At 40.7% G+C, this 18,481-nt stretch overlaps 1 protein-coding gene across 30 annotated transcripts in view; it reads right to left on the reverse strand.

Moving 5' to 3' along the window:
- The window catches only part of LOC138675459 (protocadherin gamma-B2-like), a 502,075-nt gene that overhangs the window by 48,898 nt on the left and 434,696 nt on the right, over positions 1-18,481 (reverse strand). Inside the window, exon 1 of one of the 30 annotated variants that reach the window (XM_069763707.1) lies at positions 8,761-11,350. The exons of the other annotated variants lie outside the window; for them this stretch is intronic. Within the exon in view, the coding sequence (XP_069619808.1) occupies positions 8,761-11,334 (2,574 nt within the window). The 5' untranslated portion in view covers positions 11,335-11,350. Of the gene's footprint in view, positions 1-8,760; positions 11,351-18,481 lie in introns of those variants that run through there. 30 annotated transcript variants of the gene reach the window in all.

Consider the following 18,481-nt stretch of genomic DNA (forward strand, 5'->3'; position numbering starts at 1 on the left):
GCTAAGACACCTGCTACTTGGTAATGACAAACTATATGGCGGTATAATGTGAGTACTCACACGGGTTAGCTTCACCCAGAATGAAGGAAGCGAACCCTGTTGCATCACAGGACCGCGATACCACACAGAGAGAGCAAGCAAGGCGACACAGAACTCTGCCCCAAGACTCAGGGTAAGAGTCCCTCTAGATCTCTTGCACTCGACACCGCTACTGCGGTGCCAAGGAAACAACTAACGTAAATATTTACTGCACAGGAGTGCATGCAGCGCTGCTCTGGCGACGCCACTAACCACCCTAACTAGGGCCAGGAATGCGCACTATCTGGCGGTTGCTGCTAACTGGATTCAGCAACTTGTGCAATTGTGCAGGATAGCACTATCGGGCGCTAGGTAGCTCTACCATTCGCGAGCAGGCAACAACACTAGGATGGGAATGATTCGGAGCTTTCATCCATCGACAGGTATTCATCCACACACAAGTTAATAAGTTTACACTAGCGCATGGCCGAGCGGCCATGCAAACCTTTTATAGCAGTAGCACTCCGGGACCTTCCTGATGGTCCAATAGGAGCAGCAACAGGACCTGAGCATGTGACCCCCGACCTCCAATTTGGCATGATCAGTGTGGGAAAAGCAGGACTTAGTCCCTGAAATGCCTGCTCGCTGCTGAACAGTGCTGGCTACAATGGCAGAGCCTGGAAAGGTAGCAGTACCCAAGCGCACAGTATCAGCTTGAGCCAGACGCTGGGACCGATGTCTCTTCTGAGCAGACTCCACTGCGGTTGGAGGAGAATGGGAGACCGCAGTGAACATGGTTCGAGATCCCCTTGTGCAGCGGCGGGAACCCGATACCTAACAATATGTTTTTTAAAGTATATTTATAATGGTAAGATTTTAATACTACATAATTCAACAACATCAATATATATATTACATGTTGTATAATAAAATTCAAAACAACCATTGCCTTTATTTTTATTGTGCACTAGGGTAAGTGGTACAAAGCAGTTCTAAGATTGCTACTGCGGTGCCCCAGGGTCCTGGTCGTCGCAGTAGTGGCGCTTTCCTCCTGAGGAGAGTGATGCTACGTTCAGAGGCAAGGAAGGATAACTGCATCCAGGTATCACAAACATGCAACCCATTTCATACTCCAGGCCACCAGGGGGAGCTTCTGATCCTATTTATTAGGTGACTCCCCATATATATATAACTGGTAGTTTGTAGGGAAAGTTAGTTAGTTCCAGACATCAGTCTGAGGACAGAGGGTCCACGGAGCTGTGCATGCCCTCAGAGCTGCAGCTCCCAGAAAGAGACATTTTGAAGGCAGAGCTGTATTGAAGCGTGCATGAAGGAAGGCAAAGCAAAGGAGAGGATACCAGAAGGGGACCAGCCCTGAACAGGCTGCCTCTTTCTGAGGCGCAGAACACCGGTAGCTGGAACAGAGGTAGTAAGGACCTCTACGCCCTACTTCAGAGACCAGCAGGACAGCTAATTGTATGTTACCTGTCCACACCTATACCCAGGAGGCACGGTGACACCTACAGCGCCGGGTTATCTAAGAGATCCTATAATCAGGCTCAAGTCACCAGTCATACGGGTTTTGTCCTATCCTATACGGGGGACAGAGAGAGACGCTACATCTGTGAGGACCTTATTTGAAGCTTATGCAGTAAGGGACTACACCACTGCAGTGCAAGGGAAGGCTATTGATTTCCACCTGGACAAGGGGACTCTGGGCTTGCCGCCGAACCGGACGGACTCTACCTGCCCTGTGATCTGGTGCCCTGGACTGTGGCTGCTGAAACCAACAGTAAACAAGGTAAAGAGACTGCAATCTTGTGTCCTCGTTCTTCACTGCGCCATTCACTATCCACCATCTACACACTGGGAAGCCCTGGGGATATACTTCACCTGTGGGAAGGTATACCATCTAGCTGCCATAACATCACCACAGAGGACCCCTTAAAGCAGCATCGGTTACCCTGACTGAATATCACAGGTGGCGTCACGAACATAAACCTTATCCCTTTAAAGACCTTTCCCTTTTATACGGACATCCCAGGGCCACGGACCGGGTCAGCCACCGTGATATCCCCCTGTGAACCGCAGGACCTGATACCGAGTATCCCACAGCCCTGATGGGGCGCTCCACTTCTCTAAAATAGCACCAATTCTGACCTTGCTATGTTGTGCTTTAATTATAGCTACTGCTTTTTAAAAAATTCTGGTTGTGATGCTTTATACTCGCTCTAGTGGCTCATCCAGGGGAATAATTACTGACAATTGGTGTCATGCAATGGTCAAGAAAGCAGGCATAGCTGCCGAGATGCATCCACAATCAGTAGGTAGCGTGTACATTTCCCATTTTAGTAAAAAGGACATGTGCACAGTACCTATGACAGCACTTGCAATTTAGCATGTGTTGGGTTGTACTTTCATCTGGACCATTAACCTCCAATAAAGAAGTGAGTGGCTCTATATAATATCTTTATTGTGCAAAATAACACAAAAATAAACAATTTGGCAGGGTAATGTGAACTTATTGTAGCCAATGACTGCTGCATTATTCTCAAATGAAGGTATTGTTGAACTTAGTAGTAATCTATCTTTCAGACATCATCATTAATCACTAGCAGGTGCTTCCAATGCACAATTAAAGTGGATCTGTTAGCATAGTCTGCCATCTTGTTTTAGAGCAGCATAGTAAGGGTAAAGGTAAGGTTCCTATTTACCCAAAAAGCAGAAAAAATATTGGGTTAGATTTTTAAAATTGCCATTTTTTGTTATCTAATTAAAACTAGAGAGTCTAGTGGCTCATGTTGTCTGATAGTTTGGTGCATTTTTAGGACTCGTGCACACTTTGAGTATTTGGTGAGGTTTTACTCCAGTATTCGCAAACCAAAACCAGGACAAGAACAGTCAGAGGAAAAGTATAATAGAAGCATGTCACCACTTCTGTATTTATCATCCACTTTGATGTAAAAACTCATCAAAAACTCAATGTGTGAACGTGACCTTAAAGTGTTGAGTCAAAGAGCCCAATTCATGAAGGCCAGTTTTCTTCAAGTTGTGCAAACATTTGACCATTTTAGGTGGTTTTACGCCAGTAGAGAAAAAAGGCACAAAGCGGTGTAAATCAATTCTGCAATATTATTTTATTTGTAATTTTATATCTATGTTACAACTGTAAAACATGGCGGCAAATACATATATGTGAAACAAAATATCATATTCACCCTGGTAAGGCAACAAACACTGAGTTTTAAGAAAGTCCTCATTCATTCCAAGCCCCCTTTATCTTGGTAAATGGTGAAAGTAAAAAGGAAGGCTTCAACATGAATCATATATATGCCTTATTGGGGTTAATATGATATTTTGTTTCACATTTATGTATTTAACCCCTTTACCCCCAAGGGTGGTTTGCACATTAATGACCGGGCCAATTTTTACAATTCTGACCACTGTCCCTTTATGAGGTTATAACTCTGGAACGCTTCAACGGATCCCAGTGATTCTGACATTGTTTTCTCATGACATATTGTACTTCTTGATTGTGGTAAAATTTCTTTGATATTCCCTGCGTTTATTTGTGAAAAAAACGGAAATTTGGCGAAAATTATGAAAATTTTGCAATTTTCCAACTTTGAATTTTTATGCAATTAAATCACAGATATATGTCACACAAAATACTTAATAAGTAACATTTCCCACATGTCTACTTTACATCAGCACAATTTTGGAACCAAAATTTTTTTTTGTTAGGGAGTTATGAAGATTAAAAGTTGACCAGCAATTTCTCATTTTTACAACACCATTTTTTTTTTAGGGACCACATCTCATTTGAAGTCATTTTGAGGGGTCTATATGATAGAAAATAACCAAGTGTGACACCATTCTAAAAACTGCACCCCTCAATGTGCTCAAAACCATATTCAAGAAGTTTATTAACCCTTCTGGTGCTTCACAGGAATTTTTGGAATGTTTAAATAAAAATGAACATTTACCTTTTTTTCACAAAAAATTTACTTCAGCTCCAATTTGTTTTATTTTACCAAGGGTAACAGGAGAAAATGGACCCCAAAAGTTGTTACACAATTTGTCCTGAGTACACCGATACCCCATATGTGGGGTTAAACCACTGTTTGGGCGCCTGACAGAGCTCGGAAGCGAAGGAGCGCCATTTGACTTTTCAATGCAAAATTGACTGGAATCGAGATGGGACACCATGTTGCGTTTGGAGAGCCCCTGATGTGCCTACACATTGAACCCCCCACAAGTGACAACATTTTGGAAAGTAGACCCCCTAAGGAACTTATCTAGAGGTGTGGTGAGCACTTTGACGCACCAAGTGCTTCACAGAAGTTTATAATGCAGAACCGTAAAAATAAAATATATTTTTTCACAAAAATTGTCTTTTTGCCCCCAATTTTTTATTTTCCCAAGGGTAAGAGAAGAAATTGGACCGCAAAAGTTGTTGTACAATTTGTCCTGAGTACGCTGATACTTCATATGTAGGGGTAAACCACTGTTTGGGCGCATGGGAGAGCTCGGAAGGGAAGGAGCGCCGTTTGACTTTTCAATGCAAAATTGACAGGAATTGAGATGGGACGCCATGTTGCGTTTGGAGAGCCACTGATGTGCCTAAACATTGAATCCCCCCACAAGTGACATTTTGGAATGTAGACCCCCTAAGGAACTTATCTAGATGTGTTTTGAGCGCTTTGACCCACCAAGGGCTTCACAGAAGTTTATAATGCAGAGCCGTAAAAATAAAACAAAAATTTTTTCCCACAAAAATTATTTTTTTTGCCCCCAGTTTTGTATTTTTCCGAGGGTAACAGGAGAAATTGGACCCCAAAATTTGTTGCCCAATTTATCCTGAGTGCGATGATACCCCATATGTGGGGGGAACCACTGTTTGGGCGCATGGGAGGGCTCGGAAGGGAAGGAGCGCTATTTGAAATGCAGACTTAGATGGAATGGTCTGCAGGTGTCACATTGTGTTTGCAGAGCCCCTAATGTAACTAAACAGTAGAAACCCCCCACAAGTGACACCATTTTGTAAAGTAGACCCCCCTAAGGAACTTATCTAGATGTGTGGTGAGCGCTTTGACCCACAAAGGGCTTCACTGAAGTTTATAACGCAGAGCCGTAAAAATAAAACAAAAATTTTTTCCCACAAAAATTATTTTTTAGCCCCCAGTTTTGTATTTTCCCGAGGGTAAGAGGAGAAATTAGACCCCAAACATTGTTGTCCAATTTGTCCTGAGTATGCTGATATCCCATATGTGGGGGGTAACCACCGTTTGGGTGCATGGGAGGGCTCGGAAGGGAAGGAGTGCCATTTGGAATGCAGACTTAGATGGAATGGTCTGCAGGCGTCACATTGCGTTTGCAGAGCCCCTAATGTACCTAAACAGTAGAAACCCCCAAGTGACCCCATATTGGAAACTAGACCCCCCCAGGGAACTTATCTAGATGTGTTGTGAGAACTTTGAACCCCCAAGTGTTTCACTACAGTTTATAACGCACAGCCGTGAAAATAAAAAATCTTTTTTTTTCCCACAAAAATTATTTTTTAGCCCCCAGTTTTGTATTTTCCCAAGGGTAACAGGAGAAATTGGACCCCAAAAGTTGTTGTCCTATTTGTCCTGAGTACGCTGATACTGCATATGTTGGGGTAAACCCCTGTTTGGGCACACGGGAGGGCTCGGAAGGGAAGGAGCACTGTTTTACTTTTTCAACGCAGAATTGGATGGAATTGAGATCGGACGCCATGTCGCGGTTGGAGAGCCCCTGATGTGCCTAAACAGTGGAAACCCCCCAATTATAACTGAAACCCTAACACACCCCTAACCCTAATTCCAACGGTAACCCTAACCACACCTCTAACCCTGACACACCCCTAACCCTAATCCCAACCCTATTCCCAAATGTAAATGTAATCTAAACCCTAACCGTAACTTTAGCCCCAACCCTAACTTTAGCCCCAACCCTAACTGTAGCCTTAACCCTAACCCTAGCCCTAACCCTAGCCCTAACCCTAGCCCAAACCCTAACCCTAGCCCTAACCCTAGACCTAACCCTAGCCCTAACCCTAGACCTAACCCTAGCCCTAACCCTAGCCCTAATGGGAAAATGGAAATAAATATATTTTTTTAATTTTTCCCTAACTAAGGGGGTGATGAAGGGGGGTTTGATTTACTTTTATAGCGGGTTTTTTAGCGGATTTTTATGATTGGCAGCCGTCACACACTGAAAGACGCTTTTTATTGCAAAAAATATTTTTTGCGTTACCACATTTTGAGAGCTATAATTTTTCCATATTTTGGTCCACAGAGTCATGTGAGATCTTGTTTTTTGCAGAACAAGTTGACGTTTTTATTGGTAACATTTTCGGGCATGTGACATTTTTTGATCGCTTTTTATTCCAATTTTTGTGAGGCAGAATGACCAAATACCAGCTATTCATGAATTTCTTTTGGGGGAGGCGTTTATACCGTTCCGCATTTGGTAAAATCGATGAAGCAGTTTTATTCTTCGGGTCAGTACAATTACAGTGATACCTCATTTATATCATTTTTTTATGTTTTGGCGCTTTTATACGATAAAAACTATTTTATAGAAAAAATAATTATTTTTGCATCGCTTTATTCTCAGGACTATAACTTTTAAATTTTTTTTCTGATGATGCTGTATGGCAGCTCGTTTTTTGCGTGACAAGATGACGATTTCAGCGGTACCATGGTTATTTATATCTGTCTTTTTGATCGCGTGTTATTCTACTTTTTGTTCGGCGCTATGATAATAAAGCGTTGTTTTTTACCTCGTTTTTTCTTTTTTTCTTACGGTGTTTACTGAAGGGGTTAACTAGTGGGCCAGTTTTATAGGTCGGGCTGTTATGGACACGGCAATACTAAATATATGTACTTTTATTGTTTTTTTTATTTATTTACATAAAGAAATGTATTTATGGGAATAATACTTTTTTTTTCATTATTTAGGAATATATTTTTTTTTTACACATTTGGAAATTTTTTTTAAAACTTTTTTACTTTGCCCCAGGGGGGACATCACAGATCGCTGATCTGACAGTTTGCACAGCACTCTGTCAGATCAGTGATCTGACTTACATCGCTGCAGGCTTCACAGTGCCTGCTCTGAGCAGGCTCTGTGAAGCCACCTCCCTCCCTGCAGGACCCGGATGCCGCAGCCATCTTGGATCCGGGCCTGGAGCAGGGAGGGAGGTGAGCAGACCCTCGCAGCAACGCGATCACATCGCGTTGCTGCGGGGGGCTCAGGGAAGCCCGCAGGGAGCCCCCTCCCTGCGCGATGCTTCCCTGTACCGTGTTCCATGTACCGTCTTCCATGTTTGATCGCCGTGTGCCGGGGGTTAATGTGCCGGGAGCGGTCCGTGACCACTCCTGGCACATAGTGTCGGATGTCAGCTGCGATAGGCAGCTGACACCCGGCCGCGATCTGCCGCGCTCCCCCCGTGAGCGCGGCCGATCGCGTATGACGTACTATCCCGTCGGTGGTCATAGGGGCCCACCCCACCTCGACGGGATAGTACATCTAATGTCAGAAAGGGGTTAAAGCCATGTTTTACACTTGGAAGATAGATATAAAATGATATTGAAGAAATTGATTTACACTACTTAGTGCCTTTTTTTTAACCTATAATGGTGGAATGGAGATATCCTCGAATACTGGGCAGTTCCTCCATAAGTGCAATAAGGGTCTGTTTGCATGATTGGTGTTATACCCCAATCCCACCAAAATGGGCAGAGCTTGGGTGGGAAAATTAATCAAATTTTATGCCAGTTTAGTGGCGTAAATTATGCCAGTAATGTTATTCCAGAATAACATTTTTGGCTGAAGTACACTGCTGAAGCACACAGTCATTAATAGGAATGTATCTCTTAATATATTAGGTGCATCATACACCAGTTGTGACTTCACTAAGGCTGGCATATAAAACTCCAGTCTTAATGACTTTAGTTCTCAGTTTATACCACTGATTAGTTCCCGTACACTGCATAGGAAATTTGTGCCAAAAGTTGGTGCAATTTTCATGCAAGGTGTTGTAGCTTAAGTCGCATAAAATAATAGCTAAGGCTTAAGGTTCTACACAAACATTACTTATAGTTTCGTTTAGAGGAAAAATACTACTTGTAGGTACAAACGTAAAAGCTGTGATTTAATAATATAATGCATGGTGTCGGAACAATTACTTAACACATTAGGCTATTAACATGCACTATCCAAACATGATGGAGCAGTCCATACAGTTCAAGCTTTATAAATCACTTGCTAAAGTCAACACAACAATTAGCGACTTGAATTAATATTTTTTTTAATTCCTATCAGCTTACATTTATAAGAAATATTAAATTCTTCTATTAGACTCACCTTTCCCTGAGCCAGCAATGCCTATTCTCCATTGCCCCGTCCTTGTTGTCAGGCTGCAGATGTAACATCCTGAGCTCACAGTTATCTACTAGATGGCACTGCACAGTTGAGCTCAATCATGGACTGCATTGGGGCCATTGATGAGATCAGCACACACAGAATATGAGGGTGAATAACCATTAGTTTTTTTCCGGATTTTGTAACAATAGTAAATGTAAAACTTATTAATAGAAAAATAAAGTATTTATCGAAAACCCAAATAAAACTCAAATTATGCTGATCTCTAAAACATCTTCATTTTCATAAATAAAAATTATAAAATAGCCACTTACAATCTCAGAAACCTACCTGACATATAACATTTTCGACAGGTGGACCGAGCTTTAAAGTTTCATTCACAATGCCAGAATCATCTGCATCTATTAGACTGTCCACAGGAACATTGTGTTGAGGTTTAAGGAAAGCAAAGTCCTGCTCACTTGGATCCAGAGTTACACAAAGATCGTAGGAATATGGCAGAGGTAATGTCCCGGGGTTAAACTGGGAAAGAAATCTGGGATCAACCTGTGGATATAGACTTGTACTCAATGACCCAAATGAAGATGACTTGGACTCTTTGTACTTGGAAACAACTGCAATAATCACAGTCAGCATGAAGAAAAAAGAAATCAGTGCCAAGGCGATCACCAAGTAGAATTGTAGGTTGGACTGAGATTCTTCTTTGTTAGACTGACTGCTCAGTTCAGGAAGAACCTGATGAAAATGATCAGCAATCACCATGGTTAGAGTGACTGAAGATGAGCGGGAAGGAATCCCATTGTCTTTTACTAGAACCACAATTCCATGTTTCGTGATGTCCTTATCATGAAATCCACGTGATGTCCTGATCTCTCCTGTGTGCTGGTCAATGGTGAAGAGTGATGGTTCTGATGACTGTAAAAAGTAAGACAACCAGGAATTGTGTCCAGAGTCAGCGTCCACTGCCACCACCTTAGATACTAAAGAGCCTTGTTCAGAGGTCCAAGGAACCATCTCAAATGATGGGCTATCAGCATCTGATGATGGATATAGAATGACTGGAGAATTATCATTCTGGTCTACTATATATATTCTTAGTGTTGTACTGCTGTTCAGAGATGGAGATCCATTGTCTCTGGCGATGATTTGGATGTTAAATTCTCTATGATTCTCATAGTCAAATGGTTTTTGTGCATAGATGACCCCAGTGACTGGATTCATGGAGATATAAAAAGACAGGGGATCTTCCTCATTGCCTCTAGACATGATATAATAAGTTATCTTTGCATTGTCTTCACTGTCCAGATCTGTTGCTTTAATACTAAATATTGAAGCTCCTGGTAAATTATTTTCAGTGATAAATGCAGTGTAACCTAATTTCTCAAAAACAGGAGCATTGTCATTGACATCTGATACATCAAGTTTAATAACCTTTCTAGAAGTCATTTCTGGGGAACCTTTGTCTGATGCTTGTATTGTGATGTTGTAGGATGATATTTTTTCTCTGTCTAGACTACTTTTTGTAGCAATTTTATAAAAAGTTCCTGTTGATATTAACTCAAATGGTAAATTCCCTGCTATTATACACTGAACTTCACCATTTTCTCCCGAATCAGGATCATGAACTTTGATCAGCGCCACCACAGAACCAGGTGGAGAATCCTCAGGAATAAGATCTGATGATGAAGTTATAGATATCTCAGGAGCATTGTCATTTTCATCTGTTATTTCTATTAAAACTTTAGCATGAGCAGCGAGGCCTCCTCCATCTTCTGCTTGTACAGAAATGTCATAATATTTTGTCACTTCAAAATCTAAGAGACCTTTTGTTGTAATTTTCCCACTTTGTGAGTCAATATTGAAAGCCAGAAGAACATTATCTACTGTGGTACTAATAGAGTAAGTGATCTGTGCATTGACTCCTTCATCTTCATCACTTGCGCTGACCTGCAGAATTGTAGAATTCACCGGTATATTTTCTCTGACACTTACTTTATATACATCCTGTGTAAATACCGGAGAATTATCATTGATATCATTGATAATGATATTAATTAGGGCAGTGCCTGTCTGTACAGGATTTCCTCCATCAGAAGCTGTGAGGATGAGTTCATGCTTGTTCTGTGTCTCTCGGTCTAGAGGTTTCTCTAGTATCAGCTCTGGAAATACACTGCCATCAGTGCTGACCTTCTCTCCAAGAGCAAAATACTGGTTCTCACTGAGGCTGTAGCTGATCAGGGAATTAACACCGACATCCAGATCTTCTGATTTTTGTAAAACAAACCTTCTTCCTGGGGAGGTGTATTCACTCATTGCTATTCTAAATTTTTCATGCACAAATTTTGGAGAATTGTCATTTATGTCCTGAATATTCATCTTTATACTGAAGACATTTAGTGGATTTTCCACCACAGCATCAAATGTAAGGACACAATCAGCTGCAGCTCTGCACAATATCTCCCTGTCTATCCTATCAGCAATGTACAGGTTTCCATTATCCGGATTTATGGTAAAATATTTCTTAGACACATCAGACACAATACGTAATTTCTTTCTGGAGAGATCCTTAACATTTATCTCAAGATCCTTTGCTAGATTTCCCACAATAGAACCTTTTCTTAATTCTTCATTAATGGAATAATGAATCTGACCAGAGACTGAATGACACAGCCAGGAAAATAGGAAGGGAAATATTACTTGCCATCTGAGTCCTTGCACTGATTGTCCTTCCTGCAGTTGTAATCCGGCCATCTTTCTTCTCACCAGAAATATAATGGTAAAAATCCTTCTTATATTTATAATCCAGCAGAAAATAATCCGTCTCCTTTCTGAGTCCTGTACCCGGCACATCCCAGTGTGAAATGCTGTGTATTTCTTCTTGCAGTTGAACACTGTCTGCATCATGGAGGCGATTCTGGATTTGCAGAATATTTTCCTTATTGGTGAACAGCGGCGCTCTGAGGCCAATATGGGGAACTGCAGCGTCAGTGACTGATTCATTGCTGTCTGAGTATAGAACATTTTGCAGTACAAATACTAAGATATTAAATATGCTAATATTAGGGTAGAGTTCTAGAGTAATCCTTCACTTATTTGATAACCAATACAATATTTTTTCTGTACATAGCTAAACTCCAATGTAATCTATGAAATGAGAATTAAGAAATAAAATGTATCAGAGTTCGCAAAGCAAAGTTTGGTGAGTAGTAAGAGAAAAATTACAAATTGCTCCTCTAAAATACATTCATACTGTGTTGATTATATTAGTACATTGATTAGATACTAATCAGTGTGTAGTACATTTTTTTATCTGCTTTAAAAATAGATTGTTGTGCTACAAATACATTAAAGGTAATCTCTCAGCATTGTTTCAAGTCCAAACTATTTGTATGCTCATGTACCGCTTTCAAAGACAAGTCGAACAATACCTTTACATGACCAGTCCATTCTTCCATTACTGAGAAATCAGCGTTTTAATTGATATGCAAATAAGAATGAAGATCTGACTCCTCTGTCACTCCAGCTCTTTTCCGCACCCTGACTGCCTCCTCCTTCTTGACAGTCAGCCTCTATACTGTGTTACTTTAGACAAAGGAGCTCAGTCAAGCAGAGAAGGCGGCTCTGGGCGTGGAATAGAGCTGAAGTGACACAGGCTTCAGATCTACCATAGTTCTTCATTAGCCTCTTTTCCCTACGAATTCAAATGCTAATTTTTCTGTAAGGTAGGAACTAATTTACTATGTAAGGGTATTGCTTGACTTGTCCTTGAAAGAGTTAAATGCACATATAAATAGTTTGGGGTGTGAAGTACTGCTGACAGATTCCCTTTAATAGAATTCAAACAAATGACTCCAAGGAACTTCAGTTTTAGGCTGTTGATATTCTTGATAGTCCTTAATAAAGTAGTCCATTGCATTCATTCTTTCAGTAGTGAGGGGTCAGGTTACATGATAATGTGCATGTATTCATGAAGAAACACAGTAGCCTACTTGGGGCATACATAGAAATCCAGGGACCCCGTAGCGAAGGTCCAAAGTTGGGCCTTCCATGGACCACCGGCTTCCATTGTACATTCCCATTGTGTATGCAGGGGCACACTGGGGGTGACAGAGGGCTTCCCCCTTAGATGCTATGATCACTGTTCACAGCAAAATCTATGTCGTTAAACTGCTGAAATCAATATTAGTTCTAAGCCATAGAATATATCTGGCAGGCTCAGCACATGAGCATGCTGCATACAAATCGTCCTGTCTTCTGCTGTACATGTACTGTACGAGCATGATGTAAGTAGTGCGGGAAAGCCAAACAAGGGACAGGACCATACCACACCTGGTCCATCAAAGCTAATGGACCTCATAGTAGTTAAGTTGTCTACCAACACCATGTAGTCCATTAGTCACTGCTGAATAGGGAGGGCAGACCATGAGGAAGCGCTTCTTCAACTCATGAGTATTGTGGATTCATATCTATAAATCAGCTTCATCCCTTCATGGCCGCTCTTAGTCTAATATCACAATATTTTTATCTGCTATTTGGTCTTTTCGTAGAATGGAACTGACTCTTTACCAAGAGCCCCATTGTAAGCTGACGGATCTGCTGTCTATGGCTCTTTAGTAGGAAATATCTGCCTTAGTGTCATTCAATTGACATTGGTTTATTTGCGCATTTTGGCATGGATGACAATCATGTTGTAGGACATTTCTCTGCTACTTGTAAAGAGGACAAGCTATCTGTTTTGTCTTTCTTCTTATTTAACATAATACTAATTGTTATGTTTGCAGCTTAAAGTGTTGGAGATCAGGGCAGATGGGGAGGAAAGTGAGAGTGAAGCTATGATTGCATTCAGTGATATAATATTTCGACATATCGTGGGAACCAATTACATAGTTTTTATCATTTTATCAAACTTTCATGCATCCAGATGAACCATGTAGATCGTGTATCTCAACGTTCCTTTTCCAACTTTACAGAATTGTAGCTTTATGTTCATTTCGCCAGTAACAGCTTTACATTTAATGACATCTTGTGTAGTACCCACTGTTCCGGCACCACTGGAATGATGCCAAAAAATTGCCATACATTGATGAAATGGTACTACCATACCTTTGAAGCAAAAAAATCTAATCCAATGTAGAGTGCTCAATGCAAGCCAAAATGCAGTGACCAAATACTGTAATGGATCCCTGCATTAGCTATATACATGTAAAGTAATAATAATGACAGTGCATTAAGATACATACATTTCAGTATGCTGTTATACTTCTGCGGTCACACAGCCTAAAGAACAGGCCTAAGTCTTTACTTGTATGTTCTACTTTACCAATGCTAATGTTGTAATTTTTGCACATTTTCAACTTATTATTTTCTCAAAATTTAATTTTAAATCTAAGCTTTGAGGAACATAAATCAATAGTTAAGAATGGAGATGAGGTTCAAAAAGCATTCCTCCTCCCCATTCATTGTCTATGGGGCAGCCAGAAATAACTGTTCTTCCTCTGGCAGATTTTTCTTGTGTCTTTATTTGTGAAAATAAGTTAGACCTTATGACCTTATATAATTGGGCAACAATTTCCTGGCACTAAGTTATGTCCTAGAAGCTATAGGTGAACCTCTAATACTTGAATCTAGGTAAGTAGAAATCTACTATATAATTGTCTAAGGGGTACTTCCGTCTTTCTGTCTGCAACTTCTGTCACGGAAATCCCACGTCGCTGATTGGTCTCGCCAGCTGCCTGTCCTGGCTGCCACGTCCAATCAGCGACTGGCACAGTCCGGCCGAGAATTAGTCCCTCCCTACTCCCATCCAGTCAGTGCCCGGTGCCCGCTCCATACTCCCTTCCAGTCGGCACTCACGCAGGGTTAATGACAGCGTTAACGGACCGCGTTATGCCGCGGTGTAATGCACTCCGTTAACGCTGCTATTAACCCTGTGTGACCAACCTTTTACTATTGATGCTGCTTATGCAGCATCAATAGTAAAAAGATCTAATGTTAAAAATAATAAAAAAGCAGAAAGCCTGCTATTCTCACCATCCGTCGTCCGCCGAGGCGCGCGGTAGCCGCCAGCTTCCGTTTCCAGAGATGCATTGTGAAATTACCCAGAAGACTTAGCAGTTTCGCGAGACCGCTATGTTATCTGGGTAATTTCGCAATGCATCCTGGGAATGGAAGCTGTCGGCAGCCGCGCGAGCATCGACAGAGCTTTGCTGGACGACGGAGGGTGAGTATATAACTATATTTTATTTTAATTATTTTTTTAACAGGGAACGGTGCGCACACTGCTATATACTAAGTGGGCTGTGTTATATACTACATGACTGCTATATACTACGTGGGCAGTGTTGTATACTATGTGGGCTGTGTTATATACTACATGGCTGCTATATACTACATGGCCAGTGTTATATAATATGTGGGCAATGCTATATACTGTGTGGGCTGTTATATACTGTTTGGGCTGTGTTATATACTGCTTGGCTGCTATATACTACATGGCCAGTGTTATATAATATGTGGGCAATGCTATATACTGTGTGGGCTGTTATATACTGTTTGGGCTGTGTTATATACTACGTGGGCTGTGTTATATACTGCATGGCTGCTATATACTACATGGGCAATGTTATATACTACGTGGGCAGTGTTATATACTGTTTGGGCTGTGTTATATACTGCGTGGCCACTGTTATATACTGTGTGGCCTGTATTAATGTATCGGTATTCTACAATATGTCGTGGCCTGTGCTATATACTATGTGGCTGCTATATACATACATACATATTCTAACCCGATGCGTTAGAATCGGGCCACCATCTAGTTTACCACATAATTGCTGCAGTGCAGTTCTTCCATTCCATTCCATTTTTTGATAAAACACTATGCAGTGTGATAGGTAGTGTAGCCCATCAAGCACCACTTTATCACATTCTTCCAAAAAGTCTATACCATCAACAATCACTTCTAAAAATAAAATAATGGACAAATGCCATAAAGAACAGAACAGACATGGGCACTGTTAGCTTTTCATTTAATTATTAAGTATAGGGTCATTCCATATCAAGTGATCCAAATATGAATATTTTTTTTACCTGACGTCTTTAGATTTTTTTTATTTTTTGCTTTTATGAAGTACAACTTTAGTTAATTACAAATTAAAAGTTTAGAATTTTTTTCTTCATCGGTTAATTTTTTACAGATTTTTAAAGTTTTGAAAAAGTGCGAATTTTGGCCTGTATTGCTTTACATTTTTTATCATATCTCGGGTTAGAATTAAGATAAAGAGGTGGGAGAGGTATCATTCTTCTCAGAACGGTACCAGCTGTCATTTGATATGTCACAAGACTATGTTTCTTGATATTTTGTTTTGGAGAAATCAAATTCAAAATTTTGATGCGCAATTGTGAAAAAAACGTATGTTTTAAAATTGTGGAAACATGCATGTGTGTTACTTGTGTTCTTGTTTATATTTGTACAGGGATTCAACTTGGGACCTTTCAAATTGGTATTTTTTTTTTAAGCCTTGAATCATCTGATTTTGTTTGTGCGAGTTTCTTCCTTTTTTCTTTTCAAATTACAACTTATTGAATTCAACATTTATATGTAACTATAAAGAAACACTAAAAACAAATATGGAAGTGCCAGAATAAATACATCTTAATCATCATAACACAACTTGCTCAACATTTTCAACCTGAATGCATTGAACAAGCAAAAAGAAAAAGGTGATCATATCCTCAAGTGTGATTTCCCAAATACAGTCTGATCCTAATTATATGTTAAAAACAAGATTAAAAGAACCAATATTTTACCACCTATTTATACATGGAACAACTCATCATTAAACATGTCATTTATGAAGTGTTTAAGAAGAATAGTTCAGGAGTTAAATCCTCGTTGTATAAAATATGAACTAATCAAACAATTAATACTAGGTTTTTACACTGGCCTTTTATCATCAATGTGTCCCTTCTAGTGGGTGAAATGTCATCTTGTCCATATACTAGCTATGACCGTTTCCTTCTGTGTCGGAGTATGTACGGCCGGTCATGGTGCTCGGCTCCACCTGAGTCAATATCTGATTTTTGTTAACTTTTACAATGTCTGGTTTTCTTGGATACACAGAGGACGGCGCTGGACTAAAGCTGCAGAAAAGTCACTTCTACTTCTTCATTTTCACAATCTTTGGAGAGTCCAGTAGCCGCCACCAGCGCCAATCATATTCACAGGTCACATCACCAGTTCTGTCATCCATTGCCGATCTTGTGCCGCCTTCTACCATGTCATGGACGTCACTCTCTTTGCTGAATGAAGAAACCCTTGCTTTTATTTCTGTTTCACTACATGGGATGACAGTGTGGTATTGCCGAGTCCCCTTTCTGCTTCCTGTAACCGAGGTTTTCACAAACTCTCCTCCTCTTCGTAGTCCTGGTTTGTACAATACATGGACTGGATGTTAAGAATATTTTTCTCCCTCCATTTGAGGAGTTGCCTGGGTGTTAAGATTTGGTGTCAATGTGGCCTCTGGAGGCCCGAGCTGCCAGCCGGTCATCTGCTCTGCATTCACTGTCTACCCCTGGTCATTCTCAGCCCTAACAAAGCTTTCTCCTGTGTCATCTCCTGCTTCTAAAGGTACCGTTACACTAAACGATTTACCAACGATCACGACAAGCGATACGACCTGGCCGTGATCGTTGGTAAGTCGTTGTGTGGTCGCTGGAGAGCTGTCACACAGACAGCTCTCTCCAGCGACCAACGATCCGGGGAACAACTTCGGCATCGTTGAAACTGTCTTCAACGATGCCGAAGTCCCCGGGTAACCAGGGTAAATATCGGGTTACTAAGCGCAGGGCCGCGCTTAGTAACCCAATATTTACCCTGGTTACTATTATAAAAGTAAAAAAAAAAAAAAACAGTACATACTCACTCACATTCCGATGTCTGTCACATCCCCCGGCGTCAGCTTCCCTGCACTGTGTAAGTGCCGGCAGTAAAGCACAGCGGTGACGTCACCGCAGTGCTCTGCTTTATGGCCGACACTGACAGTCAGTGCAGGAAGCTGACGGCGGGGGACGTGACAGACATCGGAATGTAAGTATGTACTGTTTTCTTTTTTTTTTTTACTTTTACAATGGTAACCAGGGTAAATATCCGGTTACTAAGCGCAGCCCTGCGCTTAGTAACCCGATATTTACCCTGGTTACCAGTGAACACATCGCTGGATCGGCATCACACAAGCCGATCCAGCGATGACAGCAGGTGATCAGCGACCAAAAAAAGGTCCTGATCATTCCCCACGACCAACGATCTCCCAGCAGGGGCCTGATCGTTGGTCGCTGTCACGCATAACGATTTCGTTAACGATATCGTTGCTACGTCACAAAAAGCAACGATATCGTTAACGAAATCGTTATGTGTGAAGGTACCTTAAGCTGTAACATAATAAAATAATACAGCAATATCTAAAAATCATGGATTATTTGGTAAATATAGACCCCACACTGTTAGACCACAGGCTGAACGGATCTGAATTCAAGATTTTTGAACTGACACTGTAATAGTTTTATTTTTTAAAATATGATCCCATCATGATCCCAGCTTGTATTTTGGTACAGATGTGGCTAGGAGCATAGCAGGCACATGTGCAGTTTCTGAAATTCTTAAATTAAACGTTTTTTTTGGAAATGCGTTTTAAAGTTTTGCGCTTGCGTTCTCATAGGTAAAATATTATCAAAGATACTCTTGTGACATATCTGTTGAAAGCCTGTACAGTTCTGAGTAGAATGGTGTTTATTTTGTTTTGAGTTAGTGGAAGAAATGGAAAGGCAGGCAACAGCAAAATTCGCATTTTTTCCGAACTTTGAAAATCAATAAAAAATACAAAAAAAAATCTAGAATTTTTTTCTTCTTCACATTTTGCTTTCTCTGACACACTATTACAAAATAATAAAATCTCAAATGAATTAAAAATATAGTGGTAAAAATCATTGGTTCACTTGACATGGAATGACCCTATATCATATCATAAGACTAAATTGATTTAATAAATACATA

The sequence above is a fragment of the Ranitomeya imitator genome, chromosome 4 (assembly GCF_032444005.1).
Source record: "Ranitomeya imitator isolate aRanImi1 chromosome 4, aRanImi1.pri, whole genome shotgun sequence".
NCBI classification, from domain to species: domain Eukaryota; kingdom Metazoa; phylum Chordata; class Amphibia; order Anura; family Dendrobatidae; genus Ranitomeya; species Ranitomeya imitator.